General features: G+C 42.4%; 2 protein-coding genes across 4 annotated transcripts in view; one reads left to right on the top strand and one right to left on the bottom strand.

Moving 5' to 3' along the window:
* Positions 1-5,368: 5,368 nt before the first annotated feature.
* Positions 5,369-11,651, bottom strand: LOC309535884 (C-signal-like). The gene is made up of 6 exons (XM_082229400.1): positions 11,235-11,651; positions 10,208-10,259; positions 9,014-9,201; positions 8,501-8,659; positions 6,918-7,028; positions 5,369-5,638 (listed from the first exon to the last, which is right to left on the bottom strand). Exons 1-6 carry the CDS (start codon positions 11,379-11,381, stop codon positions 5,519-5,521), a joined length of 777 nt encoding a protein of 258 aa, XP_082085526.1. The 5' UTR covers positions 11,382-11,651; the 3' UTR covers positions 5,369-5,518.
* LOC309535868 (C-signal-like) overlaps positions 10,470-11,694 on the top strand; it is a 59,595-nt gene continuing 58,370 nt past the window's right edge. The window contains exon 1 of one of the 3 annotated variants that reach the window (XM_082229377.1): positions 10,470-10,644. In XM_082229377.1, the coding sequence (XP_082085503.1) occupies positions 10,492-10,644 (153 nt within the window). In that variant the 5' untranslated portion in view covers positions 10,470-10,491. The remainder of the gene's footprint in view (positions 10,645-11,694) is intronic. The other 2 variants (XM_082229378.1, XM_082229379.1) reach the window with 2 other exon arrangements.

Here is an 11,694-nt window from a genome sequence, read left to right as displayed (position 1 = left end):
TTCCTTCTGGTTGCTTTATATGACCTAGCCTGTCTGTTAGTTGTTTTTGTCTTGTGTCACTATTGTGCCTTCTCACAAACACAGTCTCAGAGTGATACACAATGTAAGGGTCTTCTCAATCCTGAAAAAAATGCAAAAGGGAAAAACTTGTTCTCTAAAGTGCTAGCTAAGCAGATTTCTTACAGGTCAATGTGTGTTGGAACACTGGTTCCTTTTTCTGGGGAGATCTACACAGAATTAAAAATATAAGTTTAATGTTGATCTATGAACAAAATTACACACAACACTAATTAGAATAGTGAAACGTAACTAATCTGAGTTACCAACTAAAATTAGACAAATGCCACACATTTTGATATTTAGGCAGCTATTGATTTTTTTGTTTTGTTTTTAAAGAAGGCTTTTGTCAGGGAATTGACATCGGAGCAGAGTGGAGAGGCTAGGCTCCCAGATTCTGCAGGAGAGGGAACGAGTAAGGGAAGAGAGAGGACGTCCTCTGGGGAAAGAAGTCCAGGTGACACCAGGAAGAAGGGAGAGGGAGAGAGCACTTCGGAGGGGAAGCTCCGAGACTCTTCCAGTGAAGTCAGTGAGGAGAGTGGAGGACCACCGCTTGGCACGCCCACTCTGCGCAGAAGGCTTCCGCGCAGAGTGGTGAGCGGTTTGCTAAAAGGTAAAATAATACAATCAAGGCTTCACTTGACCTGATTATCTTCCATTTTAAAAAATCCTGTGTAGAAAATGCAGTTTGTCTGCATGGGAAGAACTGATTCATCTGCTGCCACAACCGAAAAGAAAAGTAGCCCCTCAGTCTCAGTTTAGGAATTTGTGCATCTTAATTTTTTATATTGCAGGGTCTATCAAACTCCCTGCCACCAAAATTTAAGAGTTCCTCAATGTGACCCTTTTCTACTGCTACCATTTCCTTAGAATGCCTTTGAAGCTGCCTCCAACCATGATAAAATACAATTACGGTAGGTACGAGATGGACACCAACATCGGATGAACTAAATTATGTTTACTAAAGGGATACATAACAGGATACTGATATTTATAAAGGCATTTTAAATGCACTCAATTACAATTTCTAAGCAGTTAAGATACCGTTACTGACACTAGCCTCTAAGTGGCTTTTATCTCAGTCCAATTTCCCAAAGTCTCCACTCCAGCCAAATCCACACGTCACAACCCAGTCCAGCTGCTGGGACAGGGCCAGATTTAAGTTTGATGAGGCCCTAAAAGCTGCTGAAGGTAATGAGGCCCTTTATATGTCCTTTGTCAACAACAAATTGCTGCTGTTTTTTGCGTTGAATATATGCTATATGGTAATTTATGGACCTACACAACACAAAACACTGTTGCTGTATGCAGGTTTTATTTTATTTTATCTTATATTTTGGAAATGTACATACAGGTTTTTTTCCTTTCATTTTTTTTTGGGGGGGGGCCAAGAGAATGGGGCCCTAAGCTATAGCTTGTTTAGCTTATACATAAATCCGGCACTGTGCTGGGGACAACCTGCCTGTGGCCCCAAAGTTCCTCTGGCTGTAGTTCTGGCTGCTGATTTAAAAAACCTGATTCCACAGCCTTCTTCAGCTAAGACATTTACACAGGGCAGCCACTTGGCCTACTACAGCCACCAGCTCCCTTCTTCTGAATGTCACCAGCAAAGAATAGCTACCAAGCTGGGTAAGAATAGCTTCATCTCCAGAGCTCAGCTACCTGCTCTCCCCTCAGTTGCTTCTGGTGTTTGCTCAAATCTCCCTCATCAACTGACTTTCCCAACAGTTAACTGCCGTTTCTTCACTGATTAGCATCTCCAGCCAATCAGAGCCTCTTGCTTCCCAGCCCAATCAAAATGGTGTTACTTGATCCATACCCCCTTCTATACATATTAAAGCCATCAACACTCTTTCCTTTCACAGCTTATCCCCAAGCAGATAGTGTTAACCAGGCCCACAACTTAGTAACAACACAAGGCCTAAAACTTGGACAGTTCCATTCTGACATCAACAGGGGTCCTTCGCAAAGCACAATAGCCAGCTGGGCAGACCTATACGCACAATATTTTTCCAGAGTCTGAGGGAAGGGTTACAGCTAGGCTTCCTCCCTGACAGCCTAGGTTTTCTGTGTAGGGGAATGCATACCCTCCAACATTTCTCTGATGAAAATAGGGACGCCCCATTTCATAATGATAATTTTACTATTTATACCCCACACATCTTACTGGGTTGCCCCAGCCACTCTGGGCAGCTTCCAACATATATAAAACATAATAAAACATTTAAAAAAAACTTCCCTATACTGTATAGAATTGCCTTCAGATGGCTCGAGGGTTGGATAACTATACCCTCCAACCTTTCTCCAATGAAAATAGGGACATCCTAAGGAAAAGGGGCATTCCGTGATCAAATCAGAAACCAGGATGGCTTCTCTAAATCGGGGACATCTTTGGAAAATATGGACACTTGGAAAGTCTGGAAATGTTTGGGGAGTTCTCATGCACAGTTGAAGTGATGCAGTCTGGACAGGCTGACTTTGGAGGCAGGCCCATGAAGAGGGGTGGGAGGCAGCTAGGTATGCTTGGCCCAAGCCTTGGAGGGCTAATTTGAATGGGGCCCCCCGCTAGGGCCTGCTGGACTTACACTGTCATGTCAAGAATGTGCCCCTCAAACAAGCAGGGACTTAATGGGTGAAACGACCATGGGCGAAATGCCTGTCCGTATGCACTGCAAGTCTTTGATAGTAAAATCTGGACCTGTGTTACAGCATACTAGTGTGTAGCATCAGACTAGGGCTTCAGACAAGCTCTGCACAGACCTGCTTGTAGGGATGCCAAACTGGCTTCCAACTTCCAGCTTAACCTCACTGTGTTTGGCTGCCTTCAGATGCAGTGGAAGATGCTGTCCCATCCCCAGTGCTGAAGTAAGATTCAGTTGCCAACACAGTCAGCTTCTGTATTTGGAATGGAAGGGAGGGGAGTCATTTAGTTTTTCAGCGCCAGCAGTAAAATGTCTAGGACCAGTCATGGTTACTTAAGACCATTGTCCCTGGGGCTCCTTAAGACCTGTGTGTCCCAAGGGAAGACAGAGGTGGAGAAGTCCAGGCCACAAAGCTGGTACTGGCAGCTCCTGAAGTAGACCTGAAAATATTTTGTACTGTTCATTTGTGTTAATATTTTTAAATTGTGGTTTTGAAGAAAGGCAGTATGAAAATGCATTATAAAAAGAAAAGAATGAAAGGAGTTGGAAGAAGTCAGTCAGTGAAGGGCAGTTTTTGCTTCCCTCCATCCCCACTGTCATTTGCACATCAGATGTAGGCACTAGAGCCAAAGGTTTCTCACTCCTGGGCCAGAGCACGTTTGACAAAGGTTAACCAAGTCCCTCAGAGACTTGGCACTAGCTGCATTGGCAGGATACTGGTGTGTGCAACCAATGCAGTAGGATTTAATTCCCCCCACTCATGAGCTGATGATTGGGGGTGTTAAATGCTGCTGCATTAAGCAGGATTTGATGAAAACCCCTTTCTGATCACAAAGGTGATTGACAGGTGGCCAGCCACCTGTGAAATTCAGCCTGTCACACCAATCCTGATAAGGATCTGACTCATGGAGCTAGATAGGTTCCTCACCTCTGCTTTAAAATGTTTTAAAATAAAATGTTTTAAAACAGGTATGCGTGTCAAGGAGCCCTGACCTGATCAGTGCAATGTGTGAAATGGCCCTGAGTCACCCCCCCCCCAAAGAGCAAGAGCAAGACAACCCAAAGCTAGGTAATACAGTGGTACCTCAGGTTAAGTACTTACGGTAATTCGTTCCGGAGGTCCGTACTTAACCTGAAACTGTTCTTAACCTGAAGCACCACTTTAGCTAATGGGGCCTCCTGCTGCTGCCATGCCGCTGGAGCACAATTTCTGTTCTCACCCTGAAGCAAAGTTCTTAACCTGAAGCACTATTTCTGGGTTAGCAGAGTCTGTAACCTGAAGTGTATGTAACTCAAGTTACCACTGTAATGGCAAACAGAGTACTGTACTGTAGTTCATTAAGGGCTTATTCACAACCACCTTTTACCCCGCTCTTTCCAGGCAGAAGTCTGTGCTTCAATACTCCATGTCTGCGCATTTGTTTGGGGTTTGGGGTTGTTTGTTTTTTTTTGCCCTGACCTTTCCCTGCAAAAACCTGCTCATTAGTGTTCAGTTAAAGCAAACATCAATTCGGATTTTCCACAGATTCCTGTTTTCTCCGACTGAGCTTTAAAGAGTGGGCTTTTGTGAGGAAAGCTCTGGAGAAAAAGGGGCAATTGGACACACAGTTTTATATTGCAGACTGTGCTGGAAAAAGCAGAGGAAAGGTAAGTGTGGCTAAGCTCTAACCGTTTTGACACTTTTTACCAAAGTTGTTTGGGCTTGTGTTATTTTATATGGGACCCAATACAATCTTGTAACGCAACCTCCCTCCCCCACATTCTAGAGCCCTCCCACCTTGTTCCCAAAGCTGAGAAAGTATGAACTAGGCTTTGAGAAGAATACGGGAGGACTCTAGAGCCCTGCAAGAGCCCTCATGCCTCCTTCTGTCCCAAAGTCCAGTGTCCACAATTACTGGGCTTTGAGAGGACACCCCTTCAGCTCAGTGCCCAGTGCATGCCCACCACTCACACTGCCCTAAATCTGCCCCTGACCCCACCCAGGCAAGCCTGTCTCAGCAAACAGCTACATGTGGGATTTGCTGAGGATCTACAAGTAAAGCCCAATGTTTATACACCTGAATATCCTGACTGTGTCTCAATTTCATTTTTCTTTGATTTTTAAGTTGGGCTTTTTTCATTATTCCAAACCTGCCCTGCTCCCTCAATTGAAATTTGGGCACAGACAGATAGAAGAGATGCGTTATTATTATTATTGTTGTTGTTGTTAGTATTCGTTATTTTTCAGTGTTACATTTACACACATCCCAACCTTTCCCCAAGGGGTTCAAGGTGGGCTCAAGGTGGCATTTGTGGGCCTCCTTTTCCCTAGGTTATTCACACAACAACTTTGTGGGGTGGGTTAAGCTGAGTTTTGACTAATATATACATTTTTGTATGTTACCTTCACAATATATGCACTGTTATGTGTATATGTATGTAGGTGTATATGCATTTTTGTAAACTGCTTTGAAGAACAGCATCACAAAATACATATAAGTGCAAATGTTGAAGGATGGCTGTGTTTCCATTCTCACATTGTTTCATAAGGTTTTAGATAGATTTGGCTTTAAATGTGAAATGAATTTAATTTCTGCATCATCCCTACTATGTAAATAAGCAGGCAGTTAGGTTGAGTGGGGGTGGTCATCTCAGGCAATTGATTTGGGGTGTCATGAAAGGGCAGCAGATTGTTAGTTATGTAATTTATTTTTATTGCTTTTGTTCTTCCAGGCAGGAGGAGAGGTCAGATTTTCTGTTTCTGGTGCCAAAAATAACTTGACCCAGTTCAGGGACTGTTCACCTGGTTGCTCCATTTCAGGCAGCAAAATATCTTGGGCTCACCAAGGAAGGGTGTTTCCCTCCCAGTTCACAAAAGTGCCATTGTCTTTCTCAGAGAGACGGGAAAGGGTCTTCAGGATTGCTTGCACACTCTCATCCAATGTCAGTGGGGCTTGTCCCTGGGGGAAAAAAGAACAGACTAGAGTGACACAAGGACTTGTGAGTATATTTTTTAAAAAGAGTGACAAACAGCATGGGTATCATCATCACAAAGTCTGGCACCAAAGTCTCCTAGGGGACAGGTAGAATTCTTGTTCCATTTTCTTTGTCCCACTAGCAGCTGATTTTCTTTCCCCAGGGAGCCAAATTCATGGGAGATACGTTTATGATTGGAAGTGAGAGCTGGACCATAAAGAAGGCTGATTGCCAAAGAATTGATGCTTTTGAATTATGGTGCTGGAGGATACTCTTGAGAGTCCCATGGACTGCAAGAAGATCAAACCTATCCATTCTGAAGGAAATCAGCCCTGTGCTCACTGGAAGGACAGATCCTGAAGCTGAGGCTCCAATACTTTGGCCACCTCATGAGAAGAGAAGACTCCCTGGAAAAGACCCTGATGCTGGGAAAGATTGAGGGCACAAGGAGAAGGGGATGACAGAGGACAAGATGGTTGGACAGTGTTCTCGAGGCTACCAGCATGAGTTTGACCAAGCTGCGGGAGGCGGTGGAGGACAGGGGTGCCTGGCGTACTCTGGTCCATGGGGTCACGAAGAGTTGGACACGACTAAACAACAACAACAACATGTCTATGATTACGCAGGTGACAATGTCCAGAGGCAATTTAACCTGAATGCCAGTTGCTTGCAGGGAGGGGAACAGAAAGAGAAGGCTATTGCCCCTCATGTCTTCCCTGCTGATTTTCTGGAGGCATCTATAAAGCAGAATGTAGTGTAACATAGTAATTCAGTGGCAAAGGATGTTTTGATAGCCTCTAGTTTTTATGGACAAGGCTTATCCATCTAGCAATAGCTATCAGCCACAACAGCTAAAAGAATAAACTCCTTGCCCAGGGAGCAACATCTGCAGATAATGGTAGAGCACTGCAAACCTTAAGTTACCTGGAGTATCCTTCTACGATGCTTGGGTATCCAGTCAGAATTCAGCAGAGACCTGGAGTTTGAATTTAAGCACACCTAATAACATATTGGATTGTAGCCAGTGTGTAGCCACTCTATTTTCTTCCTGGAGTAGACCATTGGTCCAATGGCTTTCTTCAACTTTTTTTTTTAAAAAAATATTCTTTTGAAGCACCAGAGGGAGGGGGGTTATTCCCATTCATGTCTTCCTTGCTGATTTTGAAACTAATTATACACCTTGATTCTTACTTCAATGTAAGGCCAAATAAGTTAAATACAGTATATATGCCTAGAGTTCAGATTCCTCCACAAATCACTTACCACTGAACTTCCCATATCTGTCTGCACAAACCCAGGATGCAATGCAATGCACAAGATTTCATCTTTGTCAAATCCCAGGGACTGGCACCGTGTAAGCATATTCAGAGCAGCCTAGGAAAGAGACATATCAGAAGCAAGGGGCTGAAAGATGCAGCTAAGGATTGGTGAGAATTTTGCCCCCATTCTCCATTTTAATGTGAACCTATCTGATTTCCTGAACCAATATTTTAACTGGAATGCAGCAATCCTTTGACATTTGTGATTCTCTGAATTTTGTGATGCAGTTGTCCAATGAAAGCATGAGTACCATAAAGCATATATTAGGGAGAATGCATACAATAATGCTTTTGGTGGTGAAAATAATGTATAAAAGTGTGTTATATTAGGTGGGATTGCTTGGGAAGTCGTACACAAAAATGCATATTAAAAATCACAAACTGATGGGAAATTAGAAGACATCTGAAGGCAGCCCTGTTTAGGGAAGCTTTTAATATTTAACAGACCACTGTTGGAAGCCACCCAGAGTGGCTAGGGAGACCCAGCCAGATGGGCGGGGTATAAATAAATAATTATAATAATTATTATTATTAAATGGGGGAAACTGAAAAAAGATGAAAGAATGAGAAAAGCCGACATGGAAAGATTCGTCCATTCCTAGAATGCAACCCAGTGCCACAGGATGGTATGAGTTTAAAAAGGGGGCTTCTGTATTACTGAGATATGTTTTAATGCTCTCACTATTAACAGGTTGTTTTTATTTTTTGTTTAAATCTTAACATTGATATTGTATTTTCTAATTTTGTTGTTTTGTTTTTTGAAACTATATTGTTTTCTTTGAATGAATGAATGAATGACATAAGCTTTGCAGTAGAGAGTCTATGCTGTAATTTCTATTGGCAGAAATCAGTAATAAGTTGGCTCATTCTTTCTGACTGAATTCCAAGTGAGTTCCTGTTTTGTTTTGTTTTGTCTTGTTTTGTTTTGTCTTGTTTTGTTTTGTTTTGTTTTGTTTTGAACGCCATTTACAACCATGGATGGTTTCTAATAGCGTGGATCTTGGTTTGCTGTTCTTATTGATAATGCTGCAGGAACCTAGGGAAGCCTTTTTGCTGCCATCTACTGGCTAATGTATTTTAATGCACTTTCTTTTTTACATTTCTGTGGAGCAAGGAACAAACACCAGCTAATAGTTTGACTCTTTGGGTTAATTGTGAGTGAAGCCGAATACATTCATTGCAACCTCTAGACAATGAGGGGATGTAGGAAGATTTTCATGTTGAGAGTACCATAGTCTTCCTGTTTCTGCCATTGTTGCTTAATTTAAATAAATAATTTTGTTTGATCACATCTCAGGTGCTCACGTGAGCGGGGGCAGTTGTCAGACATCTATTCTAGGGTCCCAGGTCCTCCGTAGTGGGGGCTGGATCCCTCCTATGGCCAGATATTTACTTACCAAGATAGGCAAGGGTCAGGGAGGCATATTGTGGACTGCATTATTTTAAGACTATTGTCAACACCATCAGGTGAAATTAACAGAAAAATCAATTTCTAGCTTCTAGCTTGCAGTACTACTGTGTCCACACCTTGCTGCAACGGTAATTGACCACGTGTGCCAAATGCCACATGTAGACAGTTGTGATGGAGCCACCTTCACTGGACATGTTGACAATGGCAGCTTTGCTGCAGCTCATCCCATTCTGGGGGCTTTCCTGAGATGCCTTCCTCAGCAAGGGCAGGAATGCCTGGAGAAGGAGAGAAAAGAATTGCACACAGTTGCATTCTTCATGTAGAGACTGGGCATCTTGTCACCAGTTCAAAGTTCAGCGTGTGAGTGAAACCGTGAGCCCAGCAGTTACTTGCTGGTGGTATACCAGAGTTCTCTCATGGTTCGTCCAGAAGGGAGCTGCAACAAGTACAACCTTCCCCTATGATTTCCACAAGCCCAAAGGATGCACTTTTAATGTCAGTTTCTCATGAAGCTGTTAAAGTTCTGTTCTGCATCCTTTCTCTATGAAAACAGTACAGTTTTGAAACATTAGGGGCCCTGCAACCTGGCCAGAAGGTTCTGTGAAGAAGGTACAATAGGATGGCCTTACCTGGCTCATCATCATGGGGCCAATCACATTGGTTTTGTACACCTCAGACATGTTCTCTGGTGTCTCTGTCTCAAGAGAGCTTAGCTTTAGAATTCCAGCATTGTTAATGAGAAGATTCAGCCCAGCTCCTTTCAGCCGCTTGGTGACTTTAGTTGCTGCAGCCTTGATACTGGATGGGTCACAAGTATCTACAGCAGCAAAGAATAAATCCCATTTTTTAGGTAAGATCCTTCTCTTCTTGTCACAGATCAACAGAAGCCTTTTTGTGTTGATAATATTTAGAAGGAAGGATCTTCTCTATAATACTTATGTACATCTCATATTTAGTTCTTGAGAATTAAACAAAGTCCATCTATAACTTTTCCTATAGTTATTGTCTCTTCATTGGCCAGAGTCCTGTAGATGTTTTGATACGATATCAGTCAGTGATTTGCTTATTATTATTATTATTATTATTATTATTATTATTCTCCACCCTTCTGGTTGGGTTTCCTCAGCCACTCTGGGCGGCTTACAGCATATATTGAAACATAATAAAACATTAAACATTAAAAAATTCCTGATACAGGGCTACCTTCAGAGGTCTTCTAAAAGTTATGTAATTCTTTATCTCCTTGACATCTGAAGGGAGTGTGTTCCACAGGGAGGACGTCACTACTGAGAAGGCCCTCTGCCTGGTTCCATGTAACTTCGCTTCTCACAATGAGGGAACCAGCAGAAGACCCTTGGAGAAGGACCTCAGAAACTATTTTCAAATCTATCACTAATCAATCTAACTTGTATCTAAGTTACTTTACTTGGATGTAAGCTCCATTGAACTCAGTGAAACTTCCTTATGCGTAATTTATCACTTACACTACTCCAAATGACCTGCAATGTTCTTTGCCTGTACCAATGCATGAATTTAGACCACAAAATTATGATTTACAAAAATTGTGTTCCTCTGTTGATCTTGTTCAGCTGTTAAAGCTTGATAAGTGGTTCTGTAATATGACAGAGTACTTGGATTTATTTGTTATATTCTTTTTCTTTTATAATTCAACAAAACCTTAAACAAATCTAACAAAACAACAAAAATAGGGAATGCACTTTTTATTTGCTAAAAAGTAATATTTTGAAATGACCTTGAATATCAACTGTTGTCCATATCACTGTGGGAAAAGTGAATTTGAAGAGGGGGTGACAAACACATACCTAGTGGGATGATTTCCACTCCCTGGTGCTTGGCAGCCAAATTCTTCAAGTCCTGAAAGATGCAGGGAGTACAGACTTAGGATGGAACAGCAAGTCCTGAAGTCTGAAGTATTTGAAATGGGATAGGAATGGAAAAGATCAAGTCCCATCTGGTTTTGGTTTTCAGCATGGAGAGCATTTGCAAAAGTGTCCTGCAGAAAGTATGTCAGCTTAAACTTGCGCTTTATAAAGAGATCTACTCTGAGTGGCAAGTCCTTGGGTGGGTTTAAGGTCACACAAGCTATATGGAAGATGGAGCAATCTTGTTTTCTTCTGCTCCAGAGGGTAGGACCCAAACCAATGGATTCAAGTTACAAGAAATGAGATTCCAACTAAACATCACGAAGACCTTTCTGATTGTGAGAGCTGTTCTACAGTGGAATGGACTCCTTCAGAAGGTAGTGGATTTTTCTTCATTTGTGGTTTTTAAGCAGAGGTTGGATAGCCATCTGTCAGCATGTTTTAGTTGAGATTCCTGCACTGGAGGGGGTTGAACTAGAGGATCCTCGTGGTTGCTTCCAGTTGTACAATTATATGATTTATACAAGAAAATGCTGAGATGAAACTTCTTTAAACCTCACACCCACCCATTCATAATTTAAGATGAAATATTGCAGTTCTAAGCAATTTGACACAGAAAATGAAGTTAACGTGTTTGACTATTTAGTGATATTCATCATATGGTATGTATTTCGGAATGTTTAATCTGAGTTATTTTTGTAATTTCCAACACCCATTGAGACAATTCTGTTAAATGCTCTTCAAATCACTGGGTGAAAGGAATCAACCATTTTCCTTCCAACTCCTCTCTTAATTCTGCAAAGAAAAGGGTGTGTGTGTAAAAAGGGGTTACTAATCTGTGCTTAAGGTACCATCCTCACTCTAAGAATGGAAAATATAAAAAGCCTTGCCCTTGGCACTATCTTCTGGACATCATGGGGAATCCCCTTGTTTCTATGCTCATCCCAATGCACAGCCTGGGGCTCACCTGGGCAAGTGGTCCATCTGGATTCCGGCAGGTGGCAAAGATCTGTTCTGGACAGTTGTTTTTCCGCACCAGTTGCCTAACCAGCTCCAAGCCAATGCCCCGATTGGACCCAGTCACCAGGACTCTGCGTGCATTCAGCGCAGCCATCTCTCTTCCCAGCCTACGCTGAACAGAGTAATCCCTTTGTCAGCCCAACCACAGCACCAAATGTAGCTCTCAACTTATCTAGCAAGGCTTACATAAGCTGCTTGTTCTTCTGTCAGCTCGTGTTCTGCATTTGGCAACAGCCCAGTAACTTGCCAAGTTCCCACCTGGCAGACTGGTTTTTATTGAGTCTCACAGTAATAGAAGGAAACAGGATAAATGGGGGAGGGAAGTTGGCAGACTGAATTTAGAAGTTCTCATCTTCCTGTGTCTGACTAAGAAAGCTCAGTGTCACCCAAGGATGGATATTTTAAGC

Source organism: Podarcis vaucheri, assembly GCF_965113315.1.
Source record: "Podarcis vaucheri genome assembly, chromosome: 7".
Lineage (NCBI taxonomy): Eukaryota > Metazoa > Chordata > Lepidosauria > Squamata > Lacertidae > Podarcis > Podarcis vaucheri.
This window is presented reverse-complemented; position numbering and strand designations above follow the sequence as displayed.

Coding starts and splice junctions, on each gene's coding strand:
- LOC309535884 (XM_082229400.1), bottom strand. CDS start 11,381: ATGGCTGCGCTGAATGCACGCAGAGTCCTGGTGACTGGGTCCAATCGG. Junction 7,029..8,500: donor TCAATTACCGTTGCAGCAAG/GTGTGGACACAG, acceptor TCTCTTTCCTAG/GCTGCTCTGAATATGCTTAC. Junction 5,639..6,917: donor CAGATATGGGAAGTTCAGTG/GTAAGTGATTTG, acceptor TTTTTCCCCCAG/GGACAAGCCCCACTGACATT.